This window comes from Xenopus tropicalis, chromosome 2 (assembly GCF_000004195.4).
Source record: "Xenopus tropicalis strain Nigerian chromosome 2, UCB_Xtro_10.0, whole genome shotgun sequence".
Classification (NCBI taxonomy): domain Eukaryota; kingdom Metazoa; phylum Chordata; class Amphibia; order Anura; family Pipidae; genus Xenopus; species Xenopus tropicalis.
Window position 1 is genome coordinate 102,266,091 of NC_030678.2, and position 17,978 is coordinate 102,284,068.

General features: G+C 34.6%; 2 protein-coding genes across 2 annotated transcripts in view; both read left to right on the forward strand.

The window, feature by feature from the left end:
- Window positions 1-1,608, forward strand: part of zpld1 (zona pellucida-like domain containing 1) — a 33,923-nt gene extending 32,315 nt beyond the window's left edge. Inside the window, exon 10 of the mRNA XM_031896364.1 lies at window positions 267-1,608. Within this exon, the coding sequence (XP_031752224.1) occupies window positions 267-442 (176 nt within the window). The 3' untranslated portion in view covers window positions 443-1,608. The remainder of the gene's footprint in view (window positions 1-266) is intronic.
- A 2,368-nt stretch (window positions 1,609-3,976) lies between these two features.
- LOC105946711 (zona pellucida-like domain-containing protein 1) lies at window positions 3,977-17,769 on the forward strand. The gene is made up of 11 exons (XM_018091832.2): window positions 3,977-4,165; window positions 7,910-8,027; window positions 9,006-9,226; window positions 9,781-9,965; window positions 10,202-10,274; window positions 12,019-12,116; window positions 13,661-13,741; window positions 14,981-15,152; window positions 15,424-15,535; window positions 16,396-16,419; window positions 16,613-17,769. Exons 1-11 carry the CDS (start codon window positions 4,163-4,165, stop codon window positions 16,774-16,776), a joined length of 1,251 nt encoding a protein of 416 aa, XP_017947321.2. The 5' UTR covers window positions 3,977-4,162; the 3' UTR covers window positions 16,777-17,769.
- Window positions 17,770-17,978: the final 209 nt, after the last annotated feature.

Here is a 17,978-nt window from a genome sequence, read left to right on the forward strand (position 1 = left end):
CTCATTATGAACAAGTGACTGGGTGCTTCCTCCTGGAAAGGCAGCATAGCACTTGCTAGGAAGATTTTCTGTCCCAAATGGTATTGTTACTTTGATAAGTAATTTGATTATGATAGGTGCCCTATCAGTTACAGCCACAGATATGTGGCAAAGAAAACATTTTTTGATCATAATTTGTAAAGCTCTGTGATAGTTCAGTACATTAAAATGTGTCTATACTGTCACAATTTGACATATATTTACAGTAAATATGTATTTTATTGCAGCTCAGCCAGGAAATCAGCAGTTCCAGATCAACTCTGTCACCAGCGCCCTCATCTCAGGAGTAGTAATCCTTGGTGCAACTAGTTTTTCTTTCTTCATAATTGCCCTTACTCTCCTGAACAGAAAGAAGCAAAACAGTTTGGTTTTATGTGGCATCCGCAACCCAGTTTTCAACTAATTGGTTTGATTTGCACTTTTTTGGGTCAATTTTTTAAAAAAGGTTTTGTAAATGTACTAACATGGACAATTTAATACTGGGCTGCCGTGGCAAGCAATCTTTTTGGGTTCCCTCTTTTTGCATGAGCACTGAATTGGTTCGATGAATATCCTGCAAATATGAAAACTGAAATATGAAAATAAAATGCTACACTGAATGTTATGTGTTAAATACTGTGTTTCTAACAAGTATGCAAATTTAAAGAGTACTTTTGCATTGCTAAGAATAGTTAAATTAAGATTAAAATGTTTTTTATTATGTTCCAACTTGCTAAAGATTGCATTTGTCTAGTCTGTGTAAAATGATATTGATCGATAATCCGAAATGTTTACTTGATATCACATTCTAATTTGTTGTTGCTTCAGGCCCTTTCATTGTAAGTGCTAAGTAATGCCATTATTTCAGAAACACGGTTGTTGTAGTATTAAATATCTATTTCAAATTGCACCTTTGAGCGTGTAACATTTAATTAGCTGGAGGAGGCCAAAGCAGGCATTATAGTATATTTTACAAGAGTTATGTCCCTTTTCTAGCTGTTGAGTCAAACTTGGGGTTGTCTCTCTACAGGTATAAAAGAATATTGTGTTGCAGATGGCACAGAATTACACCGTCCCTTATTCTCAGCATAAACTGTTAAAAAAATGTATGCTGTGGCACAGGCTGTTGGCCTCTGCTTTATACATTTATCATTATTAGAATGGAAAAATAAAAAGGTATCATTTGTATTGCAAGTTTCAGGTATGACTTTTCAGTTTTATGACTTGGAAAAGACAACATAAATAGATATATTATCTGTTATTCTACAGTACCATAACATTTACACAGCTATTTACACATTATATTTCCTATCACATTCACACACAGTAGGGTACATTTTTATCAGGAGCCAATTAAATGCTTGCATGTGTGTGCATAAGCTCTGTTCATTCAAATTCAGAATAAAATGTAATTGTGGATGACAGGGAGTACAGCAACATGTATATTGTCATTAACCTTGAAATCAAGCACTTATGCTTAGTTTTTTGTTTGTTCTTTAATAAGACTAGAAGTAGCACGTTTTAAGTGTGTTTGAAATACAAATAGAAGAAACTGTTGAATTGATCCATTTAATTTGGAACCTGTGAGACTTCAAATTTCTTACAATAATCTACTGAAACCTATCAGTCATATGGGACTGTGGAGTTATGTAATAATCTAGTCCAATGGTGTATTAGACCATTTCATCAACAAGTGTGACCGATGACCAGAAGGTCCAGAAAATTCACTTGAAGGCTGTTACCTCAGTATGTTATAGAAGGCACTAAGTTTGCCCAGGTGCAGTAACTAGTGAAGAGCAAATCTGTCCTGTTTCGCTTCGCCAAAAAATTTGCGAAACTGCTGAAAAATTTATGAAATGGCAAATTATTCACGAAATGTGGAAACTGCGCAACTTTGCTGACCTGCGCAGCTTTTTTGACGCAACTGCGACTTATTTGACGTGTCCACAACTTTTTTTGACCACGTTTTTTCCCTCACTCACCAAATTTTTGCAGCAGTTTCTCGAAAAAATTCACCAATGGCGAAATGCAGAATTTTGATCCATGTCTGGATCATTAGCAGTAACCCATAGCTAAACATGCTTGCTTAAAAAAAGTAAGGGCTACCTGCTGATTTGTTTGTATAGGTGATTTGACCTGATGCAAACTTTGCACCATTAATTACATAACTATCTTAGAGTGTCATAAGTGGAGATATCTCAGTGTTTTTTTTAGTAATATTGTACTTACTACTAAAAGCAACATGTAAAGTATTACTTTAAATACAAATTAAGTACTTAATGAAATTATGGAAGCCCAAAATGATCTTTTCTCTTCTGATAAAAGGCTTTTGGTCAAATTCTAGTATCATATCTTCAGTGGGGTGCCTATGGGATTTCTACATAAAGTAATTTACTACTGGCACCTGAGATTTGGCACCTGAGAATAATGAAGTATGATATCTGATCTTATTGTGTGCGAAGAACACATCATTGCTTTCTAAGAAATGTAATTTGAGTATAAAATGTATACATTTACATTATGATTAAATTGATTATGAATGTATTATAAAAAAAAGTACAGTTATTATGGCCACTTTGCTTTCTAGTTCTCTTTGGACATTGGATGCTGTCAGGGTGAGTTACAGTCAACTGTATTTTATTGACATAAATTGAAACTGTGTGTACTTGTAAAGTTCAATCCCTGATAAATATCTTAAGATCATGGGTGTCTGTAGGAAATATTCCAAAGGGGGGCCGGAATTGTCAAAGAAATACATTGTGTTTTCCTGGACAAAGCCTGTATACAATACTTAGGAGTAAAGGTAATATCAGATCTAAGGGATGATTTTGGAAAAAAAACAAATAACAGAACCTAGTACAATAATGTTAACACTCAGTACAAATACCAGGGTCTTACAACATAATTCTGTGTGTGTCCAGAACCATAGAAAGCCCTAAAGTGTGTTAATTTTTTTTCCATAGCCTGTGGCACTGATCTGTATTTTGTCTTGAGTTGGTGATCCATTGGAGGAACAAAACAGATTGGCAAAGGAAAAAAGGGTTTACTTTCCCTTTAATCTTGCAAAAGTGTTTTTTGCAAAAGTTTATGTATCACTGGGTATGAAACTGGGTGATCCAGGGAGACTGTGGCCCTCCAATAACGTATTTATTGCCAATAATTACATTTGTTAAAAAAGGTCCAGGGTCCTGAATTGCTTTAGCTTCTCTCCTAGCCAGGATGTATACAACATATTAACCCGGTTGGGGGGGGGGTACAGACAGGCATTTAATGAGTTGTGCCAATGAGCTGATATGCTCCCCTGAAAATATAACAAACAAACACATTTTAAAGCGATCTAATGGAGTGCTGTCTTTACTTGCTGGATTGGGGAGCGTGTACATCCTTAAAATGTGCACCTAAAAACATTGTGCGCTGTGATGTAAGTGTGAGTTTCTTGTTTTATACATGATTTGAATACCACAGTAAGATATTATCTGGACCCCACCTTTTTTGTTAGTCATAACCTCTATTGAATCCACACAGAAAAAAGTAGGTTAGACACAGATATTATCATCACACTTTTGCCTCTTTGTGCCATATACATTGCCTTTACTAAAATTGACCTCTATGTAACATGATTATTTAAAAAACAGAAAGGAAAGAATGAGAGAAAAAGGAAATCGGTGTGCTCTTTCTGAAACAATTTCATGTTTGTGTTGTTATTACCTTAGATTCATAATGGAACTTTCTGAACCTTCTGAAAACATGAAATCTGTGTCATCCTGTTTGTTTTATGCTTTAATAAGATAAATTGTGCATTGTATTCATTCTTCAGGGAACTCCCTGTTTCTCAGGTTACTAAGAACCTCATGTACCGTCATTCAAACAACATCTTTTTGTCAATTTCTATTTTTTTGAACCTTGCAGGCAATTCTCAGATTTCTGTTTATGTCAAAAATATGATTTGCATTAGGTGGGAACCTGGTCATTACAATAGGCATTTGTTACCAGGTTTCAAATAATAATGATGACTATCCCATCATGCCTTGTTCTTACGCATCACCTGATGTATTCATAAACATATAAATAATCAGACTGAGAATATGATTTGGCTACTTTTGGAACAAGAACTTGCACATCCAACATCAACCTTCTAGCAGATATGGTAAGTCTATTATGGCTGAGCTTAGACATTCTTGCTAAATACTGGGTGGGAGAGGTCCGGGAGAACTAATTACTAATTAAAGTACAATTCTGGTATTCATTAAGTTGTATGCTTGGGACCTGTGTTTTTTTTTTATATTTCCATACCTTAAATCTACAAAAATCAGTTATACATAAAATAAATCCACTAGGATTGTTTTGCCACCAATATGAATTTATGTTACTTAATTATCATCTGTTTTATTATTACAGAAATAATCTAATTGTTAAATAGTGGAATTATTTGCTTAAAATGGAGTGGGTTTACTCACAAGTTCATGTAACTACCCTGCACATAGATATTTAAATGAAGCTATAGATTGGTATCTGTTATCTTTTATTGAGGCATTTTTTTATGTTAGAAAGTTAAAATGATAGCACTTTAGCAAAATGTATTGCTTATATTACTGTAGTTTCATATATTTCTAGTGCAGGTCCTGCTGGTTACTTAGCCAACATATGTATCATGAGTGGTAAAAGTGGTTAATTATACCCCACCTTTTTTGTTAAATGTAAATGTGCAGACTGTTTTCAAGATATTCAAGTTTTTAATGTAAACTCTCCTCTCTCCATATTGCAATCAATTACTAAAGGGCCAGTGGCCAAGAACCACTGGAGACAGAAGCAGTTGTACTTAATATAAGTACTTTTTTAATAAGTCATAACAGGATTCTGGGAACAAATTCCTTTAGGCTCTTAGAAAAGTCCCATTTACATGGGTTTATCCTATAGACTAATGCTTACCCACTGGGTTTTCAATGCAAAAGCCAGGATAATTTATTACCCATAGTGGATGCAAACACTAAATAAAAAAGGCACCAGAAGCCACTAAGAGAAATACTGAATTTCTACTGCATATTCTCCTCAAAAGACAAAAAAATTGTTCTAAATTATAAAAGCATAGTAACCAATAGCAACCAATCACTCTGGTACAAGTTACAAAATGAAATTGTTATTGCAGATAAATTGTCATGGGAAACTGAACTGGTGCGGTTTAGCAGCGTAGTTAATAAATGTATGTTTGAAGTATATCTTTGTTTATCTATGAAAACAACGCTGTGCATTAAAACAATACATTAACGAAACATAAATAAATACACAAATATTTTTACAATCAGAAATAATTAAATTAGCCCATTTAACTTTTATTTTTATAGTAAATTAAATGACTAAGATACACCAAAAATATTTTTTGCCTAATACAAAAAAAAAACATAATTCCAAGCAACTTTTCAATATGAATTTATTAAACATTTTTAGTGCTTTAAAAGTTACTTGTAAATGCAATTGCTATTGAAAGCAGCATTTGCTGAACTCCTGGTTCTGACTTTTAAAATAATGTTACAAAAGCCAGTCTCCTCCAGCAAGACAGGTCTGTCAGTATGCTGGCTTTTTTAACATTGTTTCAAATGCCAGAGCCACTAAGCCAGAGAATAGAAAGAGACAGACAAACACTGCTTTTAATAACAATAATATATGCAAATAACTTAAAAACAATTACTAATTGCGGCGACTTATCGCCCATAGACCACAATTATGTCACTGCAACAAATAGTGCACAATTTCATCCCGCGGATTAGTTGCCGCGACTTATCATTCCAAAATTTTTTTTCATGATCATGACATGGTCTTAATCTTCTGCGGAGATTTCCAGGCAAGATAGTGGTCACTTAAATCTGGGGAAGTAGTAATTTTATCTTAAGTGGAACCTCAATATATGCTTACAGTTCACATTGGAAGCATTGCAAACAAAATCCTGAGATAACAGGATCATGTTATTATCAAGCCTTTTGATAAAGAAGACAAAGAAGAATAGTTAGCTACCTATAAAACAACAATAATACTTTACTGTTATTATTAGGCAATTTGTCCACCCAGGTTTGGCCAGGCACATGCCAAGCTAGCTATAATGATAATTAGTTAAGCAACCTACCATAAACACCCCTAGAAGTGTTATCCCCCAATATAGATACTGACTCCTATATTTTTAGTTTGCCAAGCAAGGTATTTATCTCTTTCCAGCCAAAGCATTAGGGGCAATACTTACATAGAACCCCTCCCAGAAAGCTGATTCACTGAGCAAGGCAGAAGCCTTACCCAGAATGATAGCCAGAAGCTGCTTATAATTGAAGTAATTCACATATGAAAAGAAAGATTAAAACAGTCAGAGGCCTGGAGGCAGAGGATACTGTATCACTAACACAGTCACTGAAGTGTCACAGGATCTGTGACATTAACCTGCATATTTATCTCTCTGAGCAAATTATTATATTCAATTTCACAGCAGCCGGATACTCTCTTTATACAGCCCTTGGACATTTCTATAGTCTTTTTAAAGATTTTCCTAATACCAGTCCCAACACCATTGAGTGGGGGCCTTTACTATTTTAGCAAATTACAACCTTGTGATAGTTGGCAAAGAATTTCAAAAACAATTTATTTTGAGGATTGCCATTTTCCAACCTTGATTATTGAAAACTGGCTGGCCTATCTAAATTCATAAGGCATACACAATAATTATTAAAATTGTGATCACAATTCATAGCTTGTCATACACACAACAGAAACTTCATGTAGTGCAGTCATGTAGTCAGTTCATATAAGTACTAAAACCAAAAATCAATGTACTAAAATTGTTAAAAAAAATATTTTCCTTGAAAAATTCCCTTTAGGGCTATTATTAGGGTGCACCTAATCCACTATTTTGGGATCTGGCCAAACTCTGAATCCTTCGTCATAGATTTGAAGGAATACCAATCTCAATAATAATTTGCATATATATATATATGTGAAGGTATGTGTTCTGTGTTAATATGACAAAGTCACATGATTTTAAGTATTTTGATTCGGTTTGGCCAGGAAAGTGGATTTGACTGAATCCTGCTGAAAAGGATCAAATCTTGGCCAGATCCTGAACCGAATCGTAGCTATTATTTATGTTCCCTTTGTATATCTTTATTTTAGCAGAACTAGAAGCATCAATAATTCTGGATAGGACAAGATATAGCACTTGAAAACTTTCATGTATTTCTACACTTATAAATGTACATTTGTCTGCAGACACTTTTGCCACCCAAAGCAGAGATTACGCAACCCTCTATGCAGCCAGCAAATGAAAAAAACATGTGCTTAATCTGAAATCATACAGAAGGCAAAATTATAACAGACAGTTAGTTGTATATAACAAAATTTGTAGCAAAACAATATATGAATTGTCTACAGTTTTTATCTTGCATGAAGAAGACCTTAAAAAGGCAAAAACATGTAAAATGTATTTTTACAAATTTTTTCTTGCACCTTAAATGTAATAAAATGTATTTCTGAATGTATTAGCTTGTATAGTGACTCCTATAACATACCTATACAATATATTATATAGAGTTGATCCCTAAGCTTAGGCAAATGACCATAGCCCAGAGAATGTGCTTTAAATCAGCAGAAAATTATATGAAGATCTACTTGGGGCCTATTTGTACAAAATACCAGGACTGCCATATACAAAATATCATTTTATTTAGTACAAAAAAGCAAAAGACAGGTACTGACATCATCTGAAACCTTTCATGCTCAACATGATTGCTTCTTTGAGACAATGAATAGATATTTCATACATGTATTGCAATAGTTATTTTTATTTAGGAAGCATTTTAACACCTAAAAGTAGGACACAATAAAATAATAATGGGATTATCCTTCTTTACTCAAGGCCTTTCGATCAGAGTCAAGGATAAAGGAGTACTTCTTGTATACTTTGATCTTTACATTTATTCATGGACATCTCTGCCTTGATATATCAATGTGCAATGACACTTGGAGAAAACCAGGTAAGAGATCTCCCAAATGGAGCACAGTTAAATGGAAAACAGGCGGTTTTGTATTGTATTGTATACTTTTTTTTTTTGTTTATATATACTGGAGCTACCATAATAAAGAAGGTACAAAAACAACATTATCTGCTGACTGTCACTCATTAAGGAGCAGAGAATGCATTAGCAGAGTAATAAATGTAAAGCAAGTCTTATTATCTACAGTTAGTACTAGTGGTTGTATTTATAGTTTATGTATGTGAGTGTATAGATTGGTAGGTGTGGGTTTGTGTGTGCTGGGTTTACTTGGATGGGTTGAACTTGATGGACACAGGTCTTTTTTCAACCCTATGTAACTATGTAACTATGTAACTATGTAACTAACTATGTAACTATTAATACATAAGGGTATTTGTAGGCTTGTGCTATGATACATCAAAAATGACATACAGTTGCAATATTTGCATCAGTTCTAATAACCAAAACAAGCAATCAGCAGGTAGCATTTACTGGGCACCTACTTTAAGGAACACATCTGATTGCATGCTTTAAGACTGGGCGTAAGTATTGTTACTTAAGATAATCAATAAAAGGCACATATATATGCTAGGTTACAACCTGTAAGGTATCTTGATACAAGTTACTGGTTGGTTAAGTATTCATTTTGAACGTAATGTTTTCAGTCACCTCTGTTTACTTGAAAAATACCTTTGGCAGATTTATTATTTATTATTACATCACATAGAAAATCCCCTAAATTGCTTGTGTAATTATCCTCTTATCGTCTAAAGTGTAACTTGGACAAATCCACTGGACAACAATGAACAAAACATAGGGTGAGATGAGATCATGTTGGTATGTTGCTTAACAAGCATAACAAGTGACCTACAGTACACACATAACAGTGTGTTTTTGTGATTTAACATTACTGAGATGTCAATTTTAGTGCAATCTACAAAACCTCTTAACAATAAACTTTACTTTTTTTTATTGCAGACATTGCAGATATTTTTGTAACATGTGGACCACAAAACATTGAACTGGACATTTATCTCTGCCCAATATATTATGATGGTTTTAATGAATCTCAAATATATATGAACGATATCTTTAATAACCTGCAATGTCAGGGAATAATTGACACATCAGGCAGAGTCCCAGTTCTAAAATTCTTCTTCTCAGTCAATGACAGTGCAACTTGTGGAAGTTCATTTGTGGTAAGTCTGGGTTCAGAGTGCTATAATTAATAGGTTAAAATTATTATGTCAAATTGTGCAAACATAAAACACAGCCATTTCTTAAAAAGAAATATGCACAAAATGTTTCAATGATATATGCAGTTATATTATAAACTTAAAAAATATGGAAAGGCATATCTTAGACCAGGGATCCCCAACCTTTTTTACCCATGAGCCACATTCAAATGTAAAAAGAGTTAGAGCAACACAAGCATGAAAATATCACATAGAGAGTGCCAGATAAGGGCTGTGATTGGCTCCCATGTGGACTGGCAGCCTATAGAAGGCTTTGTTTGGCTTTACACTGGGTTTTATGCAACCAAAGCTTGCCTCTAAGCCAGGAATTCAAAAATAAGCACCTGCTTTGAGGCCACTAGGAGCAACAGCCTAAGGGTTGGGGAGCAACATGTTGCTCCCGAGCCACTGGTTGGGGACCACTCTCTTAGACAATACATTGGTTTGATATAAGAACTGTAAAAAACATAATGAAAGATAGTACAGAGTGCTAACATGTGTCTTTTGTCATCATACAGATCAGCAGTAGTCAAGGGCAAGGGATTTTTCAGGACTTCTCCAACATACAGAGTGTTAATATCAGTGGCATAATTAAGTCAAAAGATCCAACTACAGGCATTGTCACTTATAGCTCAGCTTTAAAGTATTTATACTCTTGCCAGTATCCCCTGGAGTATCTTCTGAACAATACCAGGCTTGATGTGTAAGTACTTCCACATTATGCAAAATTCTGTTCATTACAAAGTATATGTAATCTACACCTCTACATACGCCTAACTGAGGTGTTTATATAGCATAATGAAAACCTAAATGTTTTATAAGGGAGACAATTTATATAAAATTCAAGTAAAAGATATTTAATCTCTTGTAAACCATGGAATAAAATATTTATGGTTACAGTGGAGTGGCATTATTAACTATATTTATTTCAAATTGCAGGATTGGAAATTCAATAGCAATCAACGCAAATAATGGTAGTTTCTTGAGCACACTCTCTCTCAAGCTGTATACAGTAAGCAATTATGTTTATATTACTGGGGAACATGTGGGGAAGTGACCCATTTTACTACACAAAAGAAAACAATTATGACTATAGGTCATAATAAACAATAAACTATAGGTGCTAATATGGATGCAGAATTTTTCTCAAAGTGTCATATATAATTCTCAATACTAGTGCCATGATCTAATATGGAGGTTCACCTGCCAATAATGCTACAGCACAAAGCAGCCTACCTTGACTATGAGGTAAACACAAGGCTCCCTATACATAATCACCCCTATTCATTTTGCCTCAGACTGCGAAGACTTATTCCCTCCCTTCCAACCTTATCCCCCAATGTAACCATATAACACAAGAAAAACACACTGACACGTTTTGTGGGTGGAGTTCGGCCACAGCTTTATTAAAGAGTCCAAAATCAGAAATAGTCCTTGCCATGTATTTCAAACTTTACCAAACATCACAACAAACTTTTTTAGCTGTTTTATAACGAATGCCGGCCACTGCAAACACACGCAGTGGGCATGTGGAAACCATCAAACAACACCAGAAATTAAATGGCCAAGGACTACCCGCCATTTGCTGTGACAGACCAAATATATATACGAATATATAAATCTTTTAGATTTTTTTTTTTAATAAACAGAGCCTGGAAATAAAAACATAAAACATGTAAACTGAGCGAAATTACAGGCCTATAGTTCGCTAGCTAAATGCGCTTAAGCAGGGAGGGGGGGAGGGAGATGCCGCTCCATGTTGCAGGGTGAGACGCTGCTGTGAAGAGAGCTGACAGGCAAAAGGGGAGGGGGTGAGTAAGGAGTCTTTCTTTTTTTTGCCGCCCAATAGGTAAGCAGGTTAACGCCCCATGTGCTAGAGGGAATTGAGCCCCGGCTGGCTCCACAGTCCCTCAGCGCTTTCATGAGTTATTTCAGCGCTCTCTAGCTGAATCACATGCATTTGTAGTGTAAAAAAGTGTATACTTCATCTCTTAAAGAAAAACTATACCCCAGAATGAATACTTAACCAACAGATACTTTATACCACATTAAGTTACCTATTAAAGAATGTAACCACTCTGATATATATATATATATATACATATTATCAGTAAATATTGCCTTTTTCCCTTGAGCCACTATTTTGTGATGGGCTGTGTGCTCCCTCAGAGATCACCTGACAGGAAATAATGCAGCTTTAACTGTAACAGGAAGAAGTGTGGGAGTAGAAGGCAGAACTCTGTTCATTACTTGGCTGATGTGATGATCCCGGGGGCCCTTAGTACTAAATATAACAATTATTTTTATTAATTATTATTTATTATAGTGTGTTATTTATCAGAACACCTACTGAGCTATGTGATGCTACAGGTTTGTTTTAGTTGTACATATTCATGACTTGGACTCTACAAAAGAAAATAATTACATTTCCTAAACAATACTGTAATTGTTAAAGTTTCTGCAGAAACTGCAGCAGATTTATCAAAATGTGAGATTAGAGCTCACCATGGAAATATTCTCCACCTTCTATGCATTCCTTTTGGATTTTTAGAAGTGTATTTAACAATGGGTAAAATAGAGTTTAATGTTTGATAAATATGCTTTTGAAAATCCCATAGTAATTAACAGAAAGTGTTGGTAGCAAAAACAGAAACTACTTTCCCACCTTGCCTATGACATATTAACCACTATGCATTAAAATTATGCAAAACAATGTTATGTTTTATGTTTTTAATGTCTTGTATTTTCTATAACAGGATGCAACCTATACAACAGAACTTGTTGTTCCAAGCACTGGATTACCATTGAATAGTTCAGTATATGTGGACGTGAGAGCAAATAACCTGACAACAAAGTAAGAATACATAATTGAACATTATTTATCTACTATCTAATATTCACTCTAAAAGGTCATAAAAGTGTTAATTGCTTGAAAATGAAGAATAAAGGGAAACATTGGCTCAGGGATTCACAACAAGGTGTGGAAATGCTGTTTGCAGATATTCAGATAATTTCTGTAGTCCCCGCATATATACTGTATATTATTTAGTTTTATTACTGCTTATGTATTGTTTCTGTATGCTCTAGACAGGCATATTTCACGTAGAACTAACTCACAAATATGCAAAGGCCCTAAGTCAGAAGGAAATTGAAAATAATAGTCATTGCTAAATGAGATTTAGAATACTGCTGTGTGTGCTAACCACATTAAATTACTACTTTACTCTACACTTTACTGCAAAATTGTGCACAGTACAAAGAAACCGATGATGAAATATTTTATTGATCAGTATAAGCTACGGGACACCCTAAGTAGTTGTCTCTGCTATGGAGAATTATTTTAACAGTCTAATTAGCTGAGTACACCCACAATTATATTAGACCACATTGGTAGGTTAGACCTCCATCTGGCTTATTACTAAGGAATTATAAATTAATAGGGTATAGGAGGGTGATAAGGAATGGTAGCTTTGAAACTGTGACAGATGCCGTTTTAGAGATCAGTGAATTTAACAATGAAATGTTTTTAGCTCAAGTGGCTCTTTGTGTGGATGATCTGGGGGAGACAAAAGGTGGTATCAGATAGAGGAAAAGGTGAGATTTTGAAGTTAGAAATATTGAAAATGCAGATACAGTAAATACTAGGTGAAGGCAGTGTCCATGCGGAAAAGAACTGTCTCCTAGGATGATCCCCAGCCTTCTCGTTGCCTGTCACCAGGACTAGCGATATACGTAACGGAGAGATCACAGTATAAGAGTCAGTGCCTGTGATCCATGTTGCAGTTATTACTGGTAAGATATCGAGCAACTGGGAATGTACAGATGAAATTTGCAAAGACATGATGGCCATGTACTTTTGCCAGCATAGTACTGTGCTGCAGAGGGGAGGGTTGGCAGAAAAGTAAGTAACCAAGAAAAAGGTATAAGTGGATATTAGAGATATGTAACTGGAAATGCATACATTATGGAAAGGGCAGCAGTGAGAGTTGTAAGGGAGCACTGGTAGAGACATATTGTGAACTGTGAGTTAAATGATAAGGAAAAGCTGTTGGCCATTTTAGGAACAGTGCTAATGTGTAATGTGAAGTGATAAAAGATGCAGGTTGCAGCTGACAGGGAAAGGGTAGCCCTGTACTTAAAAGAAGGGCTACCTAAAGCCTTGAGACTCTGCTGCTTCTGGCTGCATATTCTAAATGAATCTAAAGCTAGGGGTGTGCAAGGAAATGCCCATATGCGCTGCTCATTGTTGTGAATAGCTATGCAGCACTTGGCAGATCTTAACTATTTGACATTTTTATGAATCCAAATTTGTGGTAATTTTTAAACCTTGTAATTTACCAGCTGTTAGTAAACAAAGCTCAACATTTTGATAAAAAAAATCAACTTTTCTCTGCACAGATTCTATACAGTGCTGGATCGATGTTATGCTTCAACATTTCCATACCCATCAAATTCTACCTATTATGACCTTTTCATTGGGTGAGTTGTAAAGTATTTGAAATTAGGTAAAACATTTTCATCTACATTCAATACATATTTATAAATGACACATAAGGTGAACCATCACCCATGTAGTAGTTATTTGTTTCCTAACATAACACACATTCATACCTTCTTCCTTAATGCTGGCTGAAGCTCTAAATCCTTTCCTGAATACTTGGATCCAGAATGGCTAGGCTAACATCACATTCCCCTTTCTCTGGTCAGTGATCAGTGCCACATTTCTAGCTAGCCAGTTCACCCACAGATGCCCTCATATCTCTAATGAAATGCTTACTTCAGCACGTTTGTGGCACAGTTAGAAAGGTGGGAGAAGGATTAACATTTAACACATGAGCAAGAGTCATAACAATTGAAAATAAAAAAAGTGAGCCGTTTAATGGTGCAACCAGAAATAGTCACATATAAACCAGTGACTGCAAACCACCAGTGCAGTTTACATGGGTAGAGTAAAAATATAACATTTGAAAACCCTGGTAAAGAGTTTACTTTTTAGTTTTTTTAAAAGCCACCACTGACTAAAAATAAAAGTGCTGTTAAACTTTTTCTCAATTGGTGTATATATATATTATATATATACAGTATACAGTATATATCTTCCTACCTATCTATCTATTGAATAGTGTTGGCAATAGCTTTGCAGCCTAAAGGATTAAATGTTTAATATACATTTAAATGTAATGTGCAGTTACTCTGCACTGGTAAAAATGTCATACAGTATTTGCTTCAGAAACACTACTATTTAAATTATCCACTGTGTAGCCATGGGGTAGCCAAACAGAATAGGGCAAAAAAGCCACATGTTTACATAACAGATAAGCTCTCTAAAATACAGTTGATTTTAATTCCCACACAGGAAGATAAATATAATTCTAGGGGAGGTAAGCATTCTGATTTACAATGGTTTTCCCAGCTGCTAAGTAAAGTGTCCCATGCAGGCTCTTACAAGCAGACTCATAAGACCTGTAGAACAATCTGTTGTGTTTTAATGACTGACATGATATATTTCATTTATTGGCCTTTTAGAAACATTAGCAAACCATTTCTTATAATGAACAGCTAACCAGATAAGAGTATGTGAAAAACAATTAAATATATTTCATCCTTAGATTTTAGAGTATTTGCAATGTAGAAATTCTTTGAACTACTTATTCTAATTACTATATTTGTTTTTGGATGCAGCCAATAATTGATGTTTTTTGTTCTTTTTTTTTACAGATGTAAAAAGGACCCTTATACAATAATATTTATAAATGGAGCTGCCCAATACGCACGGTTTTCATTTCGTACTTTCAGATTCTTAGAACAAAATGGTCAGGCCATATCAACATGGTATTTGCACTGTATCGTGCGACTGTGTGCAGTGGCAGACTGTCCAAGGATTAAGCCAGTAAGAATCATAAATTAAAATAAAAACAAAATACAAAGTTAAATAAACTCTAATTATGGCGTTGGTTACGTTGGTAACAATGGTTACGGGTGCAGAGAAAGAAGAAAGCTGGTGCTAGAGTAGGGGCTGATTCTCAACCTCCGTTTGTCTGCAGGCCGAGATCAGCCTTGTGTAGCATCAGCCTTAGAGGAGACAAGCTTTTCTCATCAAATTGAATCTGATCCTATGTGTGTAAAGTGCAATATATGCTGATTAAAGATTTCTCCCATAGATTTGTTCAAGAAAAAGGAGAGAAGCAAGAGCAGCCGAGAGTTCTTCTTCCACAACTGTGTCTGATCCAGCAACTATTACTTCACCTGCAATTAATACCAACATTGACTCTGGTATGTATACTTCAAGGTCTTGAATTGGGTACTAACATTAATACTACAGTATTTAGCTTTAAACTCTTAGGTGCCAATAATTATAGTGATTATTAATTTAAATCCTAATACTACTACTTTGTAGTGATATTAAAAATCCAATCATCTTAACAACACATAAAACACACAATGGGCAATTGAATTGAATTAAATGCCTGGAAAATAGTGACCTGTATCAACAAACATCTCTAAATCTCTATCAATCAATATTTTGGTTACAGAAAATGTTCCTAAATATGCCTTTTTCTTAGTACATACAATAGATAAATCAATGCCATTGTAGCAGTTTTAAAATAAAAATGGAAGATAAGAACATGCTCAGTTGGGTTAAAGGAACTGTGAGAAATGGTATGGCCTCTAGCCTCATCTAGAGAGGACACTGAAATGACTCTTAAAAAAGGCATTATTTATATTGTTAAGTTGACAAGAATCAAGTTTTATATGTTATATAGACATTATGGGGCTTATTTATCAACACTGGGCAAATTTGCACCTGGGCTATAACATATGCCAACCTATTACATAATTGTTTATTATACCTGTTCTTCATGCAGCTGGCTAAATAAATAAATAAATCACCATCGGTGTGTATTTTCAAATACCAATGAAATACATGAGGATTGATTTACTACATTAGGTGCTAAATTGTACCAGTGCAGTTGCCAATGACAGTCAATGAGCTCCTTGCTTCCATTCTCTCACTTGTAGAAGACTGACTTGCTGACTGTTTGCTATGAGCAACTGCATTTGTACAATTTAGCACCTGTGTTTCAATATACAATAAATCTGTATTAATTGATTTTTTTTCTTTACCTCTGCAGCAAATACTGGAACCCCTGGCAATGGTATGTTATTTGGCTTAATTTGGTTATGCTCTTTTGATATAAAATATGATACCACACTTCTTTATTAAAGTCTTTTATTAACTCATGACAGAACAAAGGTAACATAGCACATAGCACCCTTTACCAGACTTTGTAATATAATGTACTACTTAATGTCTGGGATGAATGTTTAAATGTTTTTTCATTTTTTCAGCCCCTTCCAAAATAAATCCCCAGGAAGTTGTGGACACTAATGTTGGCTTGGGTATTACAGTAGGATTCCTGGCATTTCTCTGCATATTGATAGGAGGGATTGCATACCTTTTGCACAGAAGACTGGCAAAAATTAATTACCAAGAAAAGAACAGGTTACACTAGGATAATTGTCTATTGATTGATATATATATATAAATTCTTCTGCAGGGCAGCTGTATTGGCAAATGCTTTTCTAAGAATCCACCTGCTTTTCTAAGAATCTTACTAAGTTTAAAAATCTAAAAGAAGTAATTCTTATTAACTTGATCTCACATTTAATAAAGGATATGTAAAACTCTACAAAATATATACTACTCTAAATTGACTATTCTGTACAGGTTGGTTTACAAAATTTGCAGACAGTTTATTTATACTTTGAATTGTTGAAAGTAATTACACATTTCTCTTTGCTCATGCAAACCTCTTTAAACAAAGTTCTAGGCAGAAAATTTGCGAAACGGCGAAATCGCGCAACTTTTTTGTCACATTTATTTTTTTTTCACGCACATCTTCTTTTGTTGCACAAGTCTTTTTTTGACGTGTCTTTTTTTAACGTGACCACACCCAATTTGACATGACTTTTTTGATGCGTGACAATTTTTTTCGGGGCAAATTTTCACAGACGCTTTGGCAAACGATACATTTCTGACATAGCTGTAGTCTTAATTATATATATAGGTACACGCCCAATTGCAAGTGACTGAATCTGGTAAGGCAACTCCTAATCACTCCTTTTAGGCATGAGTAGGATATTGATCACTGAGTATATTTCATACCCATACTTTCCATTTTACTTACATATACTTGAAAAAGCCCAATTAGCAGTCATTAAATCAGGGGAAAGTAAAACTGAATTATAATACTACTAATTAAAAATGAGGCAAATAGGATTAAGAATGTGTTGCATGCAGAGTCCATACAAAACACTTCTAAAGTGGAATCAACCTGTGATCTGACTAGCAGGGTTTGCATTTTGCAGGAACAGCAGCTCAGTTTTATATTTAAGCTATAGTTTTCACAGTAAAAAAAATGCTTTTTCTTGCTTTGATCCATGTTTTATTATATAATTATCTTTGTATGTGGATATGTTGATTTTGTTTCTAAATAGAAAATAAAGATTAAATCAACTGCATATAAATCTTTTATTTATGCATTATGGGTACCGCGTTTCAGCTTCTTTTTGTAAGTTTAGAATATTCTGTGTTACATACCTGTCGGCTCCTCCTCGCCAACATTAATTTATATAGCCCTCCCCACTTCATTATCCTTGGTTCTTCCTAGGGTGTATGGATTAGAAAAGTAAATGTACCTGCAAGTAAACAAAT

Coding starts and splice junctions, on each gene's coding strand:
- LOC105946711 (XM_018091832.2), top strand. Junction 15,153..15,423: donor ACTGTCCAAGGATTAAGCCA/GTAAGAATCATA, acceptor TTTCTCCCATAG/ATTTGTTCAAGAAAAAGGAG. Junction 16,420..16,612: donor TACTGGAACCCCTGGCAATG/GTATGTTATTTG, acceptor TCATTTTTTCAG/CCCCTTCCAAAATAAATCCC.